General features: G+C 36.9%; 3 gene segments (V, D, J or C); all 3 read right to left on the bottom strand.

The window, feature by feature from the left end:
- Positions 1-8,959: 8,959 nt before the first annotated feature.
- On the bottom strand, positions 8,960-9,401 carry LOC130238185 (T cell receptor alpha variable 14/delta variable 4-like). The segment is given in 2 exon segments: positions 8,960-9,273; positions 9,362-9,401. Coding segments are annotated over 2 exon segments (354 nt in total).
- A 1,590-nt stretch (positions 9,402-10,991) lies between these two features.
- On the bottom strand, positions 10,992-11,420 carry LOC130238192 (T cell receptor alpha variable 18-like). The segment is given in 2 exon segments: positions 10,992-11,305; positions 11,381-11,420. Coding segments are annotated over 2 exon segments (354 nt in total).
- Positions 11,421-15,819: 4,399 nt separating this feature from the next.
- On the bottom strand, positions 15,820-17,105 carry LOC130238199 (T cell receptor alpha variable 18-like). The segment is given in 3 exon segments: positions 15,820-15,963; positions 16,652-16,956; positions 17,057-17,105. Coding segments are annotated over 3 exon segments (498 nt in total).
- Between the last annotated feature and the right edge of the window lie 3,208 nt (positions 17,106-20,313).

Raw genomic sequence — 20,313 nt, forward strand, 5'->3', positions numbered from 1 at the left:
AGAGAAACACGTCCTGTAAGATCAAATAAAACATCACTGATGAGGATCAAATTCACTTATTAGATGAATATCACTAAATGTGTACTTGTGGATTTTGACTTACCCCAGAGAAATGTGAGGAAGAAGATTCTTTGCCAGTTTGCCATTAGAGTAGTTATTAAAATACTAATTTAGATGTGATGAACTTGTTGAAGTTTTCAGTAGACTGTTGTTTCAGCCTCTCTTTGATGAAGTTGTACTGCAGTAAACCTGTGATAAAGACCTGTAGGAGGAGTTTGACTGAACACACGTGAACACACACAGTCTGACAGTCTCCTCCTTAATGTGCCACAGTTTTAAAGGCTGCTCAATATATACATCAGTGTTGAGTGTGTTTGAGTCAGTGTGGGACTCAAAGCACAGTAATACACAGCAGAGTCTGACACTCGCAGATCCTGGACCAGCAGAGGAACTGTTCTTAATGTTGAATTCAGTTTTGCAGAAAATCTCTTCTTAAACTCAGGCTCAATAGTTCCTTCACTAAATGAAGTTTATTTATAAACAAATTTCGAGAGGATCACGCGCTTATGATTGCTTGCAGCTTCCCCTCATTATCCAATTTATTATTCACAATCAGACAATTCCTAGGCCATTATAAGTGCCCTAGGTTTCACACCACAGACATCTTCGTTTTAAAGACCGCTCCATTACAGCCTGCTACTGCTACTGCTGCTGCTACAACCACAATGACTTCAACAATCACACCTTCAACTACAATTCCAACAACAACAATTAACACCAGGAGCAATATCAATTACGACAATAACAGCAACAATAACAGCATCATGCCAGACGAAATCAACATGTTTGCATTTTCTGGCAGAAGTCGGCACCTTTGTTGGCTTATTGTGCTCCCTGCAGTGGAATTCTCTATTCTCAGTTAAATGATCAGCTGTGGCTAACAGTGTTAACAGTGTTTGCGATTAACAGTAATACAGTTTTGGAACCTCTTGCAATGTAAAAATTATAATTGTAATTTCTTAATAAGCATAGTTTATTAATATTAATTTATTTGTAAATACAGGAATATAATGGCATTTTTAATGTTTAAGATTAAGGATGCTCTGTTTGATCGGCTATAGGTCAGTATCGGCTGATATTCACAATTAATGACTCGATCTGTACTCGCCAATCTGGCCAATCTCATGAACCGATCGCAGGTCTTTGAGTTTACAAGCAGAGGAAGACACACTTGTGCTCCTGTATTTTATGCAGAGCCTACAGCAGCTACAACACATGAGGAGGTAAATGACGACTGCAGAAATCCTGATCAGAGCATCCCTATTTAAAATTTATTTAGGCTACTGCAGAAAAAATACTGTTTTTAATGTAACTGAATGTGTGTGTTAAACTATTAGTGTCATACTAATTTATTCATGACTGATAGCATACATAGCTGAGGACCTGATTTTATCTGAGTCCATTTATAAAACATTGATAAAGCTAATTTGTTTCCTTTAATATTATTTTAGATTATGATTGAATATTCTCTATGATTCGTCATTGTATTTTATTCTCGTTCATTCGGATTCCTATAACATCCTGAGTCTTGTACCGGCCGAGTATACAATCTCTTAAGCACAAGCATGTCAGCCTTGGTCACTAAACAGTGGCGATTGACCGCTGTCCTAAAAAGGCAGAACCCTACTTACTCAGATTAGGATATTTTTTATGCCCCATATAGCTGCTATCTACAAAATAAAACAGAGCTATTTAGTCATATAATGATCATTACTATAGAATTAAGCAGACCAGTCGTACCTAAACTAACTTTAACTTTAACTTTAACTTTGAGTAATCACTATACTATCCAAATAGTATTATAAGTTTAAAAGATGAAGGTCTATCCCCTTAGTTACCTTTTACTATCTAAGTACAGTATACATGAATTAATGCCAATGTGTTAGTCGGAGCTCTAAGAACATTGTATTGCGTGCCACGCTGCTCCGTCTACCATGTTTTAGTCCGTTACTAACCTGTACAGGGGCTTGTGGTGCTATGGACTTAACATAATCTACTAGAGATAATAACATGAATTCTGTTTGAATAATTCAAAACATAACAGTTTATTAGCCAGGTAAATGTGTATTATGCCAATTCATTCAGTCAATTCATAAACGATCAATACAAGACATCAAATTCTCAAAGATAAATTCAAGATTAAAAGATGCATACCTGACTTCAAAATATACATAGCTTGGAACATGAAGTTCCACACTATGGGCTGATCTGGATAACAGAATCACACCAAACATTTAGAAACTTTACCTTAAGTAGTCAATCCAAGAATCTCCTCGAGGAAAAAGGTGTGTAGAATAACAATAGGCATTTGCATTTAGTGGAAGAGTTTCTGCCTATAGGAAAGGCACACCCTTCGCAGTGGTTCAAAAGATACCTGAAGTTGTATATCTATTGTTTTGATTATGTCTATTTCTGAGGGAATGAGACTATTGTACCAGTCGCACTGAGACATTTCAAATGATATCACACTTTGTTGTCACCTTCGTGTGATGCTGACTTGAATTATGGTACTAGCCGCCGTTTGTGGGGTATCCGAGTTAACATTAGCAGTTATATGGTTTTAGCGTCTTTCACCGAGTAAATACAGAGATTTAGGAAAAGGTTCAAAATAATTGTGTTTCTGCTTAACATGTTCTTTATATTATGTTTTTATTTTATATTATATAAAAACAAGAAGAGACACAGATCTTTCAGCCATTGCACATGTTTATTTACAGGCAGGATTGTGCAGTGGGTAAAGGGTGAGTGGGATATTATGGGGAGGGACGATGATCAGCATCAGCACCATCTGTTGTTGTGGTTGTGTTTGTTGATCCACAGGTGCTTCAGTTTAGGATCATTTCTGTAACGCTGGTGCAGCAGCTCTCTTTCTCTTCTCTCCCTCTCCTTCTGGAGATTCCTCTCCACCTTTTCCTTCACCTTCTCCTCTGCCCAGGTGAACAGATTCATCTGCACTTTTCTTTTGTTCTTCGGCTGCTCCAGGACTTTCCCACTGAGCTTGCTCTCAGCACCATCAGCAGGAGACACGCAGAACAGAGAGGAGATATCATGTTCAGCCTCAGAGTCTCCAGCTTCACTGAGGTCCTCAAACTCAAACACTTCACTCGTCCATGATTCCTCATCCAGCACCACCTCCTCCTCCTCCTCTTCCCAGGCAATCATCTGTCTTTGGCATCTTTCAGGCTCGAGGAAGGTCTGGATGGTCTCCCCAAACTCGCTTTCCTCATCCTCAGTATCAGAAAACATGAGCTCTGAAGCAGATACAGACCAGGCAGAACCTGAAGACTGAGACTGCAGTGAGCTGAGAGAACACACTGATCTCAGAGGAGCACATGCACGAGGAGGAGGAATAGGACACACTGTGGAGAACAGTTCATCTGGTGCAGGAACAGGACGTGGAGGAAGCAGTTTGGGAGGGTCCACATTAAAAGGGCACCCAGGCAGGACAAACTCTTGCTCAGGTCCTTCCACAGCACACATTAGTGGTCTTTTCACTGGCGGCAGGGGCTTGAAGCTAGCAGCTGGAAGGATGAAGTCTCCAGAGCCACTGAGAAGCTTTGGTAGTTTTCCCTTGATGGGCTTTAAGACAGAGGATCTGGCAGGAGTCTGCAGGGCTTTGACCTCTCTTTTAGCCGTCTTGCGGCGTTTCTTCCTGCACTTGTTGGGATTAGCAGTGAAGTTGCAGACCTCGCTCTCTGAACATTTATTTACTGCCGCCAGTTCTTGAGCTGCACATTGCTGTGTCTCCCTTCGATGCCAGAAAGGGATAAAACAGTCAAACAGCTTTTTAAATGCACTGCTGAACAGCGCCATCCTGAACACTGAAGGCCGAAAATGAATTCGTCAGTAAGTCACAGAATAGCTCTCAATCACTCGACCACTCAAACACCAACAACAGTTTAGAATCAGAACTGCAGTTTCTGTATTCCAGAACAGAATTCTGTTTATGACATCACACATTCTGCTGAGCTCCTCTGAGTGACACTGCTGAACTATGACAGACTATAGAATATGATATACAGTATATGAATAATGTTATATTATTTATATTTTATTTAATTATTATATAAATTATATATTTTTATTAAATTATATATTTTTTTACTACTACAATTTACTGTGTTTTTATTATATATGTTTCTTTTTATGTAAACTTTATGAATGCTTTGGCAATACATTTATAACATTTGTCATGCCAATAAAGCTATTATTAATTTGAATTGAATTAATTTGAATTGACTATAGAATACACAAGACATGTCACTCTGTGTAACTGTAGTGTAACTGTTAATATGGTGCATAAAGCCCCGCCTACTAGTACAGGAGCCAATCATTGATCCCTATATGGTGAAAAAAAGCCAGCCTTCTAGTACGGGAGCCAATCATCAATCACTATAGACTGACAATACTCTGGGGGAGGGATGAATACTTGTGAGTTTCTGCAGATTTTGTTTAATTTGTATGTTTAGAAATGAAACTAAAGACACAGTTGTTGTTTAATTTTATTGGTGATTCCTAATATGAAATTCAATCTTAAGCTTGGCAAGCAATTTTGGAGAATTTGATGTTTCCCCATTCAAACAGAATGCCTGAGCTTACTGTCCGAGAGGTGTTTCAAAGATGGCCGCCGAGTGAAATGACTTGCCTTAAAGGGACTTTGACTATAAGAAGCAGCAAATGCTCACACTCATAGCAGTGGTGTAAAAGAAATGTTTCCAAACACTCCTTCTGCCCCTTTTTACTTCTCTGAGAAAAATACACAATTCATCAATAACCAATAATGCAGAATAAGGGAAGACAAAAACCTGTAGTGAACAATCAAACATTCTGAAATATGTGGTCTTAACACTTTGTCCTTCGTTTAAAAAAAATCATTTAATAATATATATATATTTTAAATCATTCGACTATTTATTGACTCACTTATTTATTTTCATGTATCAAAATTTCCACTAGGTCATGCAAAAACTTTGGGATTCTGTGCTGGACATTGTTATTAAAGTTACAAAAATTTGTTTTCCCAAAGATCCTGTATTGTTATTATTGAATGATAACTCTCAATTTTCCTTAAATGCAAAGGTCTGTAATTTTGGTTAGCTGCTTCAACAGCTACAATGAAAATGTTGGTACAGAGGTGGAAACCTCCTCATGATCTCTGTTAAGCACTGGTTGCATTCACTATTGTAAATACTATATCTGGAACTGTCATCAGCACTGATCAACCATGCTAAACTGGACATTCTTACGATATAGAAAATCTATATATGCGACGTCAAAGAAATCTTGATCACTTAACCCTCGTCTGATACTATGAATGTCAAATTTAAATGTAGTTTATCTAATAGCTTGGTCTAAACTACAGTTATTCTGTGTTTACTGATGTGCTTATAACGGGATGGGGGGGAGATATATATGGGGTAATATCTGTCTTTGTATCTGATGGTAAAAATGATATTTTTTCATTTTTGGAAATAAAAACTAAATTACAAAACTAGATACAAAAAATATAATAATAAAAAAAAATCCTCAACTTGAGGCAAAAAAATGCTCATTAAAACTAAATAAAATGGCAAAACTTGTTTTTGTCCCTGTTTTCTGCTTTTGAGCTCTGCAGGCCAAATGAATGAAAGTGATGTTATGGTAATTATGTTGATGTAATATCAATATTATAATATATTTTTTATTAGTAAATAATGACACACTTTTCAGAGTTGGGTGATCTATCCATTTATTAATTATTTGGTTTCATAATTTTTGTATTAATATTAGTTTTTTAATCAAAATGATTCTCTAAAAAATATTTTAACTGCCACTAGATGTTAACTGTTTGACGACAGCGGTAACTGCCTAAAGGCTGATTTATACTTCTGCATCAAGCGCACGCTTATGGTCCGGCGCAGCCTTTGCATGGTCGCAAAGCCCTTGCAGTGGCTGACAGCGACGCGCACCTTTCAAATAATGTAACTACACATCGCAACGTGTAGTGCAAGCTCTGTGACGGGTCGGCTTGGTAGCGGTGATGAGCGTGGGTGGTGCTGAGAGCCGTGAGTCCGATGGAGCGAATGTTTACAAGTGTCGAGTTACATGAAGGAGCTTCAGATGGAAACTTTTGTTTTGTGTTTAGCTTATGGTTAAGTTGTTGCATGTCTGCCTGTTACCACCTCTGAATGAGCGAGTTTTAGCTACTTGTAGCAAAAAACAAAACACCTGCAAAGAAACTCGACACAGAGGAAACATAAGAACCTACTGCCAGCTAGTGTTTCAGACGTGTTACTGCAGAGCTACACAAACAGATGCAGAAGGATATGCCAATCACTCCACACATAAATCAGCCTTAATATTGATTGGAGACCGAGCAACTGAGTGTGTGGTTTAAAGGTTTTTATTTGGCAAAACTGAGCAAAAGCTGACAATATTACTTCTAGAATACTGTATATCAGAATATTAACATCTTTACTGAACTGTTGTACACAGTCTGTATCCCATCTGCACTCATTCTATTCTATAGTGCAAGCTTACGAGCTGAGTGCGCTCACGAGTCTCATGTTATGTGTGTGCGCCACACTCTTAAGTGTACTCGACCTGTCACTGGGGTGGTACCTTTTCAAAAGGTACAAATTTGTACCTAAAACGTCCATATTAATACCTCAAGGATACATATTAGTACCTAAAAAGTACGAAAGTGTTTCTTTTAAGTTTTTTAGGTACTAATATATACTTTTGAGGTACCAATATGGACCCTTTAAGTACAAATTTGTACCTTTTGAAAAGGTAGCATGCCAATGACAGATCGTGTAGGCGCAAGCAAGCTCTGTGTAAGGTTGAACAAGACGAACATTTCTCACGTGAGATTGTCAACAGTGCAGATGAATAACAAATAGGCTATCACAAATTAGAGAAGGTCGGTCAGTTAAATTATGCTATTGTTGCCTTTATTTAGCAATAATTCTCCAGTACTGAGAGCAGAATTGTTAATGTAACCCACTCAAATAATTGAGTATTAACTATTGTCTTATTTTAATATGTAATTAAGAGTTTCAGATTCTATTTTTTTATTTGTTAAAATATATGTATTTATATATTTTACTTACCTTACTTGATGCACAACATTTGGGCATGAAAAATAAATTATAGATGTATATTTTTATTTTAGAAGTTAATTTCTAAAAACCGGAATTTAGGTCAAGGGTGACTGACGTCACTTGCACGCCAGCTTGTGATGAAGATAGGAGAGACACGTTTTGGCTGTCTTCTAACTTAATCCATCCTGCCAATCCTTCATAAAATTCATGTCCCAAATTGTTTTGCTGCATTAGGTAAGTCGTATGCATTCTGATTTCCTGCATATTTATTTTAATTTTCGATTTGTTAAGTTATATTGTATGGATGATGCATATTGTTCATGGATCGGTGTAAATGTACAAGTTTACCGTGTTAAATGTGTTACTCTGTTTCATATGTATATATTTTGAACATGTTGTAAACTGTTTTTTGAAAATGCTCTTAGATGAAGTTAACAAGGTTATGTGAAGTTAGTGTGACTGACATGACTTGCACGCCAGCTTGTGATGAAAATAGGAGAGACACGTTTTGGCTGTCTTCTAACTTAATCCATCCTGCCAATCCTTCATAAAATTCATGTCCCAAATTGTTTTGCTGCATTAGCTTACTGACACTGGACCGTTACATCGCGCCGCGGCCGCATTGGACTCGTGCAGGCAAGGGGAGAGACTCGTTGCATTCACTCTGAGGATTCCTGCCAATTTGGATGGACGCATGTCATCATTCAATCGTCTAGGATTTCCGTAGGAACACATACACTGATTCACATTTATTGAACTACGTTTTACATTACATACAAGACTGAAGTTTTTTTTTCATATTGAAATTGGGACATTTATACTGTTCAAACTGTATTTCCTCCTTCTGTATAGTTTGATTTGTTTTTTTTTTTTTTTTTTTTTTTAAAGAGCTGAATTGCTGTGAATATCATATTGTATTTTATTTATTTTTGTTTGTTTTGAATACCTGATTACATTTTCATCAGGGCTGAAAAGCAGTTCAGATACATAACAGAATATTTCAATACAGCAAACTCAAAAGTATTTTGTGTATGGGTATTTAATTTTTATGTGAGCAGTTTGAGATTATCATATGAGTAATATGCAAATTTAGGCACACCATTTATAAATATCTTGTTTTGTGGGTGTGAAATATCCCGAACACGAGATTCCAAGTAAATTGTGTTGTAAATTCATATATAATTTGGAAGCTCAGACCCAATAGATATTTTTTCCCCTTTTCAGTTAAATCAACTTGATAGGTTGGTTACATTAACATCAGAGCTATTGGATACTAGATCACCGCTAGTTTCGGTAGCCATCTTTAATTAGCGATTTGTGAATCCACAGACCTTACTATAGCAGTCATTTACTTTTGTTGAATTGACAGACGCTTTTACTCAATGTGTCTCGCTACTTGTGGTGAGTTTAAATAGATTTTGTTGAAATTCTGTATTGATTATTCTGCCATAATTCACAGTGTCACTCATTTCAGAATCATTTATTCAGCAAAATGAAAAGTGAAGTTATATCTATTCAACATATTTGACATTGAGTGGAAAAAGGTCCTTTAAGAGAATCTAGCAGACTTCATTCAAGAGTTTGTGGATGAGAAAAATCATTAGTCAAGTCATTCAAGATGGTGGTGATGTACAACTGCAGTTTAAGACGTATTCCACTTTATTTCATGTCCTTTTCATTGCTCTTACAGTAACCACACACAGGTGTTTCCACAAGTGTAAATACATTGTGTGAACTATAGATTGTGGTTGTGATGTGGTTTGACATCAAGTGAAACATTCATTAGAGTTTTTGTACGGCTTCTTATATACTTTGTATCACTGGGCTCCAACTCTTAGAGCACAATAATAGAGAGCTGAATCTGACAGAGTTACACCGCTAATAGTGAGTTCAGTGGATGAGTCTGATGCAGTCGACTTAAAACGAGGATTATCAGGTCTCCCACTTCCACTACTTGATCGTGCAGCCTCGTATAATAAATACTGAGGTTCTCCATTAAGATGCTGTCTGTACCAGTAAAGCCTAACATAACTGCTGCTTGTATCATATGAGCAGCTGAGGGTCACAGTCTCCTCTTCCTTTACAATAAGAGCTTCTTTATTTGGCCTAATCTGGTCTGCAGTCATCACACCTGGAACAAAGAAATATTACTTTGTTTTTTAAACAAAATGACCTCAGCATATCTCATTCACTGTGATGAATCAAGAGTGCTATTGTACCTGGAGTCAGAATTAAAATGAGCATCAGTTGTTTCTCCATGTCTACAGGTCAGTTCAGGTGTGTGTATAGATGTTCTCTGAGCTGTAGGTCATTGTTACTGTGAGTCTGCAGCTACACACACACACACACACGCACTGAGTGAACTTCCTGCTTTCTGTGAGATGAAAGTATTGATGTTCCTTGTGTTTTTACTCTGCCATCAATCAGATTTGTCTAATACAGAAGACAAATTGTGTTACATATACATGCGTGCAATTATTAACATTATTGATACACATTACTTTTGAATAGTCTACATCAATATATTTAGGTTAATCAATATATTTTCATTTTCATGTTCATGTATTAATGGTATGAGTTTATGTTATTGCTCTCAGTGCTTGTTCTTATGCTTTGTGGGTCAGTTTTTCTTTTACTATTTACTGTTCAGCACTAGAGAACTTCCTGCTTTCTCTGAAACGCTGCTGTGCATTTGTGTCCTTATCCACTTAGAGGTCATTCTGTGAAAAACCAAAAGCCTATTTTTCAGCCAAAACTGCAGATTTAACTCATTTCTCTTTGTATGGTGAATTGTCATGTTTGTATATTCATTAAATGAAGTCAAAACGACAACATCCACCTGAGAGACAAATTACATGTGGGTGTTACTTTTTTACACATAAATTGGTCTGTTTGTTAGCATAAATGAGTACACCCCTCACTGATCTCTCTTTTAAATTAATATTTTCTGTGATGCTTTACAATAATATATTTGCTCATTAATATTAGATTAGTCAACACCAAAGAAAAAAAATTAAACTAATCTAACAAAGATAACGGTCCAAAAATGTTTACACCCAATTTGATATTTTTGGGGGAAAACATTAAATAAAATTTAAATAAACAGGAAAAATCGAAAGAAACATAAAAATAGGAACATTTATGTGAAATGAAGTTTGCAATTTTTATTTTTTAAATAACTCATATTTGAATTATAATGTATTATCTTTTTGTTCTTAAAGATGTTAGGTGACTAAAATCAAGCAGCTTTAAATATATATTTTCATATCTTTTTATATTTTAGGTTTTTGACTTTTCTTCTTGTATTTTCATAGTTCTACAGCAAAATACATAAATAAAAATTCAGTGTGGCCTCATGAGTAAATTGTTAAAAATGTACAGATTTTTATTGACTAGAAACCAAATGTTGACATACAGGGAAGAGATGCGAACGGACAGAAATGGCCTATACTTACTTAATTAAGATGAAACAATGAAACAAAGCATTATAATTCCTTCATTAATCATTAAAAACTTGTTAACAAGCTTTATTATCATTGTAAACTTGTTAAGTATACAATTAATCTCAGTCTGCTGAAACTATGTATTTTGTATCGAAATAATTGTGAATATTGTGTTGACTTATATCCTAAAATCCATGATAATTTACTGACATTAATTTTAACGTACTCTGTACATCATCTTCTGTTGAACTTTTTAAAATATGTGGATAAAATGTCTTACCACAGTCACACAGGTGCTTCCACCTTATTTATTAGCTTCTGTGTATGACAGATTGTGGTTGTGTTGTGGTTCTACTTCAAAGAGAACTATTAAATTAAGTTTTTGTACGGCTTCTTATATACTTTATCACTGGGCAACCTTCAGAGCACAATAATAGAGAGCTGAATCTGACAGAGTTACACCAGTTATAGTGAGTTCAGTGGTGGTTTCTGATGTTGTAGACCGAATGCGAGGATCATCAGGTCTCCCAGTGTCACTCCATGATCGAGCATCTTTCCATATTAAATATTGAAGTTCTTTGTTAATATATTGTCTGTACCAGTAAAGCCTAACATATCTGCTGCTTGTATCATACGTGCAGCTGAATGTAGCGGTCTCTCCCTCTTTACTGATGACATTTTCACCCTTATTTGGTCCAATCTGATCTGCATTCGTCACACCTGCAAACATGAACATGACAATATACTTACATCTGAAACTTTTCTGCTGGTTAATTATGTTAGAGATTTGTTTACCTGAAGTCATGAGTAAAAGCAGAAGCAAGTGTGTGTTCATGTTGATGAAGTCAGATCAGTTGTGTTGATTCTCTCTGGTTTGTGAGGATTGTGATGCTCTGAGTTTCTGTCACTCAGGAACTTCCTGCTGTCTGTTAATAAAAAAGAAAACAGCAATATAATATATAAATAAAGCCGCATATTTGAAGAGTATCACTAATTGAGCTTACAGAGCACAATTGTTACTATCGATAAATCAATGAGTCAAATTTATTGTTGTTGTATAGACAATAAATGAAGGAGGTCGAGAAGCAGATCCATAAATATGATATCTGTTATTTGTACAGAGTAAATAAAAAGGGAGGAGCTTATAATGTCCTAATAAACCTTGATAATATTAATATGTAGTGCATATCGCCCTCTAATGGTTGTGTAAATATATTACAAAAATTTGAATGACGGTTAATCTGTGACGGTTAATCTGTGAACCAATGATAAACCATGGTTCACACCAAAACTCAGACAGCTTCGTCAGGCCAAAGAGGATGCTTACAGGAGTGGTGACAGGATCCTGTACAATCGGGCCAGGAACACATTGACAAAGGAGATTGGTGTGGCTAAGAAAAGCTATGCCAAAAAGCTGCAAAACCAGTTTTCAGCTAACGACCCTGCATCAGTGTGGAGAGGCTTAAAAGATTTCACTAATTACAAGACACCGTCCCCCAGTATCGACAGCAATAAACATATTGCAAACGAGCTGAATATGTTCTACTGTAGGTTTGACACCTATGACCAGACACCTCACACCCACCCGGACCATCTCCCTACACAGCCATCAACACCACATCAACACAGCCCGGACCATCGCCCTACACGGCCATCAATACCACATCAACACAGCCCGGACCATCTCCCTACACAGCCATCAACACCACATCAACACAGCCCGTACCATCGCCCTACACAGCCATCAACACCTCCAGCCAACTTCCTCTCCCCCCCTGCTCTTCAGATCAGTGAGGAAAATGTGCGTCAGATCTTCAGTAAACAGAAGAGAAGGAAAGCACGAGGGCCAGATGGTGTCTCACCAGCCTGTCTGAGAACCTGCGCTGACCAGCTGGCTCCCATTTTCTCCCATATCTTCAATAGATCACTGGAACAGCGCAAAGTTCCATCCTGCTTTAAGCGCTCCACCATCATCCCAATCCCAAAGAAGCCAAAGATCACAGGACTCAATGACTACAGACCTGTGGCCTTAACATCTGTGGCCATGAAGTCATTCGAAAGACTGGTGCTAGCATATCTGAAGGACATCACTGGACCCCTGCTGGACCCCCTGCAGTTCGCCTATAGAGCAAACCGGTCTGTGGATGATGCAGTCAACATGGGACTGCATTATACCCTACAACATCTGGACAAACCAGGGAACTACGCAAGGATTCTGTTTGTGGACTTCAGTTCTGCCTTTAACACCATCGTCCCATCACTGATTGAGTACAAACTGGCCCAGCTCTCTGTTCCTAGCTCTGTCTGTCAATGGATCACCAGCTTTCTGACAGATAGACAGCAGCTAGTCAGAATGGGCAAAATCACATCCGACAGCCGCACCATCAGCACTGGTGCCCCCCAGGGATGTGTTCTTTCTCCACTGCTCTTCTCCTTGTACACCAACGACTGCACTGCAAAAGACCCCTCCATCAAACTCATTAAGTTTGCAGACAACACTACTGTTATCGGCCTCATCCAGAACGGTGACGAGTCTGCATACAGACAGGAGGTGGAGCGGCTGGCGTTATGGTGCAGATACAACAACCTGGAGCTGAACACGCTCAAAACAGTGGAGATGATAGTGGACTTCAGGAGAAACCCCCCTGCACTCCCCCCACTCACCATCATGAACAGCACTGTGGCTGCAGTAGAGTCATTCAGGTTCCTGGGCACCACCATCTCTCAGGATCTGAAGTGGGACACTCATATACACTCTATTGTGAAGAAAGCCCAGCAGAGACTGTACTTCCTTCGTCAGCTGAGGAAGTTCAACCTGCCACAGGAGCTGCTCGTACAGTTCTACTCAGCTGTCATCCAATCCATCCTCTGCACTTCAATCACCGTCTGGTTCGGCTCAGCTGCCAAAACTGACCTCCGTAGACTACAGCGAATAGTCCGGACTGCTGAACGAATCACTGGCACAACCCTTCCTACACTTCAAGAACTGTACTCTTCCAGAGTGAGTAAAAGGGCTCGCAAAATCACTCTGGACGCCTCACACCCAGCACACTACCTGTTCGAACTGTTACCGTCTGGTCGGCGCTTCAGAGCACCGAGCACAAAAACAGCCAGACACAGGAAAAGTTTCTTTCCTCAGGCTGTCTACCTTATGAACAGTTAAATATTCCCCTACTGTGCAATAAATATGTGCAATACTTTCTCATACGCACTTGTACACAGCACCTTATATCAATATACAATGCAATACTTTCTACATTCGCACTTGTACACAGCACCTTATAACCTGTATATTTATAACAATCTGTACATACAACTCAACATCCAGGTTTCTTAACTAACCGCATCTGTTTAATGTTCATCATTTTTTATTATTATTATTTTATTTTTTCAGATTATTTTGTGTTGTCACATGTCACTTTATGTACACTGGAAGCTTCTGTAGCCAAAACAAATTCCTTGTGTGTGTGAAGCACACTTGGCAATAAAACCGATTCTGATTCTGATTCGATTCTGATCTTTAAAAGTGTCTCCTTAAGAACAATCTGCATTATTTTTCTTTCTTTCTTGCATGATTAAGTTTAAAATTAGTATTTGTGAATGCTTATTACAGCAATTAGGCTTTAACTTTCAGAATATATAAAATATAGCTTTAGTTACAAAGTCAGGAGTTTTTGAATGTTTTCCATCAGACCGTTCTCAGTGTCTGGTTGGTGTTTTGGGAATGTGAATCATTCTGTGCATCTTCTAATTGTAATCTAGTTGGATACCTTCACCAGCAGTTTAGTTGTAATATTGTAATGTATTCCCTCAACATGTTCCAAAGAAACACATCCTCAGAAACACATTCGTACAGTCGTACGAAATTGTACGATTTTAAAAAGGAGGCGTGGCACCTAACCCCACCCCTAAACCCAACCGTCATTGGGGGTTGAGCAAATCATACTAAATCGCAAAATTGACGTGAGATAGTGTTGTTTGACGTTGATATTGTGTTGCTTTTAGGTTGCATGGACGTTACATTGATATTGTACATTGATGTCGACCTGACATTGGATTCTGACATCAACTTGATTTTCATTTCCATAGAAAGTGCAACATCCCACACCCTGGAGGAACAACGTCAATCTGACGTCATGTTGACGTTCTCTGCCTGCTGGGCTGGCATGTAATACCATAAATCATTACTGCCAAGGATCAAAATTTGTTCCCGTTACGATTTTAAGAAGTTGTTACCCTAAACTTTAAGAATAATACAATTCATGGCCAGTTTTCCAGCACAGTAATTATTAGTATAATAGTTTAGTTTAAATCAACTTGTTGGACTCTGCTTCTATAATCATTTGGAGTGGTGACTCAAAACTTTTGTCTATATAAAGTAATGTTGTTTGAAGCTCTGCACCCTGTTTTCAGACTTATTAAACACATTCTAGAAGACAAAGCTCCTAAAACTGTTGTGTTGGTGTATAAAACTGTATATTTTTATTCGTTGTCTGGATCTAAATCTTTTAAGCTTAATCAATTTTTGTTTATAGTCCAAAAATATACTTTGTGATATACAGTACAGTGTGTCCACATCTATTAGAGATGGTTTTGTTTATTTTGTTATTCTCGTCTTTCACTTTTTTCTCTCCTTTCTCCTGCAGCTTTCAGCAAATAAATGCAATCACTTACCACACACAGGTGTTTCAACAAGTGTGTAAATATTTGTGTGAATTATAGATTGTGGGTTTGATGTGGTTTGACATCAAAGGGGAAAATGAATTAGAGTTTTTGTACGGCTTCACATATACTTTGTATCACTGGGCTCCAACTCTTAGAGCACAATAATAGAGAGCTGAATCTGACAGAGATACACTGCTAATAGTGAGTTCAGTAGATGAGTCTGATTCACGAATTTGAAACTTTCCACTACTCGATTGTGCAGAATATATTAAAAACTGAGGTTCTCCATTAAGATACTGTCTGTACCAGTAAAGATAAACATTACTGCTGCTTGTTTCATATGAGCAGCTGAGGGTCACAGTCTCCTCTTCCTTTATGACTGTGGAATCTTTATTTGGCCTAATCTGGTCTGCAGTCATCACACCTGAAACAAAGAAATATTATTTCTTATTGTTTTAATCAAATTTACCTCAACATACCTCATTAACCCCACTGTGATGAATCAAGAGTGCTATTGTACCTGGAGTCAGAATTAAAATGAGCATCAGTTGTTTCTCCATGTCTACAGGTCAGATCAGGTGTGTATAGATGTTCTCTGAGTTGTAGATCTGTGTTACTGTAGTAGTCTCTGTAGCTTCACTCACAAACACACTGATTGAACTTCCTGCTTTGTGTTTGATGAAACTGTTGATGATCCTTGTGTTTCTGCTCTCCTAACAATTAGAGAACAGCTTTTGCTTTTGAAGCATTTAAAATGTTTTATTTTGTGTCATCAATCTTCTTGTTTTGTTTCCAGCTTTAGGTTTTACATCTCATGTTCAGTTCACCACTGCATACAGTAATGCTTGAGTTAATGCTCACTGAAGAGCTGATCCTCAAGTCATTTTGATCATTTCAGTTTTATTGGGATTTTTTAAAATCTGAAATCCACTCCAACTACATTTTGTTTGATGGTTAAGACACCTAATCAATGTGATTTAAGAGTTTTGAGCAAGTTGCTTACGGTAAGTCCTGTGTGTAGTTCTTTGCCAAAGGATATAAATCAAACTCAGGGTTTTTTATGATATAAGTTTGTTAGTAGCCTCAGTGCATGTTTTTCAGATTTGCAGGTCAAACATTTACATTGTGACATTTACAGACTGTGAAATGCTGTCAGTGATGGATTCTCAGTTTTTCTTCCACAAAATAAATTTTTAATTCAGTAACACCAGATGCAATGTTCTTTATAAACTCCTTTTTATTTTATTTCTTAAGTAAAAGTGTATTTGAGGGTCTTTACATTGTGTGTACATTGGATTCTGTAGGATTACTTTTGTGGCAAAAATCTATTTTTTAAGTGTAATGAAGTATAAAAGTCATGTTACAGTGTTTTTGTGTGAGTGTTGAGTGTGTTTGAGTCACTGTGGACCTCAGAGCACAGTAATACACAGCAGAGTCTGACACTCGCACATCCTTGACTGTCAGAGGAACTGAAGTTTTGCTGAGAGCTGCATGAAATCTCTCCTTGAATTCTTCCTCAGTGTGTCCAGATGTGTTAGTGATTTTATTCAGCATGTATTTTGGGACTCCATTGACTTTCTGCTGATACCAGAATAGAGTCGAGCCTGTATAAGAAGTCTGATATGTGCAGTCAATGGTTACAGTATCACCTTCAAAAGCAGATTGAGTTTTTGTGTGCTGATCAACTTTATCCTGAGAATCACATCCTGAAATAGAATTACAGCTAAATTAATAAATATGCGCATTACACACATAAATATATTTAAAAATGATCATTATTTGATATTAGATATTAGTGCCACTCACCCTTGATATATATAATTATGATCAGAATGCCACTTTTCCAGAAAGCCATTATATGAAGGTGAAATCCTCTGAAAGTGTTGAAGAATCTGCAGAGATGTTGTGCTCCTCTTCCTCTTTCTGCATCTGTTGAAGCAGCAGTCAATTCATATCACTTGCTCTGCCTGCTGGGAGGAGCCTGAGCTGCACTCAAACTCAATATACACTGGTGTGTTTATAGTAATAGGCAAGTATTTTGATCAGCTTATGTAGTGTCAAGTAACACAGAAGTACTGGGAGAACAGTTTCTAGTTTAGGTAAAACCGCTGATGTTTATGGTAGAGATTGAAATCACCGTCATGTGCTCAAAAATGGAAGTTGTAGGCAGCAATAACATTTTTAACCAAAAGGTGGCGACAAAAAGCCTTCAAATATATGCCACTGAATAATTCTTCAAAAATGACACATCTAACAATGAAAGATGAAGTTTTATGAGTGAAAAACTGAATCATTTATTGAAAAGAGACTAAAAATAAATATGTGTTGTACAAATAATAATGTTAGATTTAGACATTTAGCGTTATCAGCAACAGTAGCAGTAACAGTGAATTTTTCACAGAACTGAATATTTTACTATTTATTTTTATTCAGCTGATTATTTCTTCATTTTATTTTATTTTATGAAACCAAACCTCTCTTGCAGTACTGATTTGAATTGAATTTGAATAAATGGAGCAAATTACATTTGTCTCTTCTTTTTTGCTGATCCAAAAAATGGTCCAATCCGAAACTAAACAACCATAATGTGATCTGAACCGTGAGATTTGTGATCAGTTACAGCACTACTCAAAATAGCTTAGTGGGTAAAAAAGACATTTTCCAAACAGCAGCGTTGACCAGGGGTCTCATTTGTAAAATGTTGCATAGAAACCTTCCTAAAAGTGAACATACAGCAGAATAGATTTATTTTTATGTATTTATGAATGATTATGGCTTATAGGATGATTTAAAGTGGCTCAATTAAGTCAGTATTTAAGTTAAATATGTTTACTTACAGCTGCACTCATTCTACTGTTGGGTTTGCTTTTTATTGATCACAGCCTTTGCGTGTGAAATAATGTCCACACATTTCACCCTCATTTTGTGCATTTGCCACCTTTATAAATGACACCCCTGAAATGGCTCAATTCTTAAGAAAGATATTGTTTAACATCAGAGGTGGAAAGTAACGAATTACATTTACTCACATTACTGTACTTAAGTAGTTTTTTTTGAGAATTTGTACTTTTTAGAGTAGTGTTTAAAATCTGTAATTTCACTTTTACCTAAGTATGATTTGCCTAAAGTATTGTACTTCACTACATTTTAAATCATATGCGTTACTGAGTAAAAAATAAATTATAAAGAAATGCTATGGAAAAAGAAAAGGAAAAGGAATTCTCGTCCGGAAACCACATCACTGCAGCAGCAGCGTGAAAAATCAGCGGTAAACTTGTCTATTTACTGTTGCTGGAGTTGGATTTATCGCCAGAGTTTAGAAAGTTCATTACCTAAATGCCTGCCAACTCCAGCAATGACAAGGTAAGCTACTGTAAATGGCTCATTATTAATTTTAGCCTTGCCTGTGCCCTTTCAGGCGTAATATGGAACTTTACAGTATGTTGCAGAAAATAAATAAATAACACGTGGAAAGTTTAGAATGCTTAGTGTAAACGCATCTCCAATCCTTTGTTTAATATATTCATGTAATGTTTGCACTTGGTAGACTGTAAATCTCCTCACTAACGCTAAAGTCTGATAATCTTCCATAGAAGTTATCTTACGCTGGCATGTTTCCTACTCTTAGTGGTGCATATCACACATAGTGTGCATTGTACTGTATATGGTTGCCATGACAGCTTAAAGCCCTAAACTTACACTTCTGTCACTTACTCGCCCTTTGCTTGTAATAGGCCTAAACATGTTTGATTCTCGTTCTTATGTTGAACACAAAAGAAGATATTTGTAAGAATGCTGAAAAGCTGTATCCATTAACTGCCAATAGTACTAGTTTTTTCCTGCTATAAAATTTGTTACACCAAATTGTTGTGTTGACGCAACCGCGGCTTGCGCATGTTGTTAGAAACACTTCACTGCACTTGATCCACGATATGAAGATCATTACTATGCGGAAATAAAACAGCGCGCACATAATATGATAAAGACTGTGATGGATGTGGAGAGACTTTTTTTCCCATCACACACGCAATGAGAGCTGAAGCAACGCATATCGCAGAAGCAACTCGCAGACGTTTGCCTACCGGCTGCATTACATTTACATTTAGTCATTTAGCAGACGCTTTTATCCAAAGCGACTTACAAATGAGGACAAGGAAGCAATTTACACAACTATAAGAGCAGCAGTGAACAAGTGCTATAGGCAAGTTTCAGGTGTGTAAAGTCTAAGAAGCAAAGCATTAGTAATGTAAGTTTTTTTTTTGCATTAGGAGCGCACACCTTATCTCTGTCTGTTAGTTACCCATCTATCTTTCTATTTTTCTTTTCATCTGCACCAGGGCCCACTGTAACTTTATCAAATGTTGTTTAGTGTTTCCTTAACCTGCAACTCTTTATTTTACAAATGATATATATCATGAAGAACTGTGTGCTTCTCAAGCTTTATTAGAAGTGTCATTCATGTCTTTTCAGGTGCATTCAGAAGACAATCGCCTGTTATATCATGTCATTGACTGTCAGCATGATGTAGGCTTTTGTAATAATATTTATACAATATAGTTATAATGACATTTATACATGATCAAACTAGTGTGCAACTTAAGCAAAACCAAAACTAAAACTTTTTTAAATTTTATTTTTGTAGTTTTGGCCAAAAACAAATGTTTGTTGCATTTTCAATAGTTTAAGTTCATTTTTAATAGTTTAAGTTCATTTTTAATAGTTTAAGTTCATCGACTATATAAAAATCAGAGGATAGTATCAATGCATATATTGGGTTAAATAAAATTGCTACCTTTTACTGTAATAAGTCCCCATCCCCAGAATTGATTAAGGTTAGTACACAGTCATAGCCATACATGCAAAGCTATATATTAGTATTCATAGCACTTCACTTTTTCCACATTTTTTTATGTTACAGCCTTATTCCAAAATTGATTAAATTATTTTATTTAAAAAGTGAAGCGCTATGAATATATATTTAAAAGAAAATACAGAATGTCAAATGATCAGATCTCTGTGTGGAGCACTGGCTGTTGTCAGACTCCTTGTGCAAACAAAAGTCT

The sequence above is a fragment of the Danio aesculapii genome, chromosome 2, assembly GCF_903798145.1.
Source record: "Danio aesculapii chromosome 2, fDanAes4.1, whole genome shotgun sequence".
Taxonomy (NCBI): Eukaryota; Metazoa; Chordata; class Actinopteri; order Cypriniformes; family Danionidae; genus Danio; species Danio aesculapii.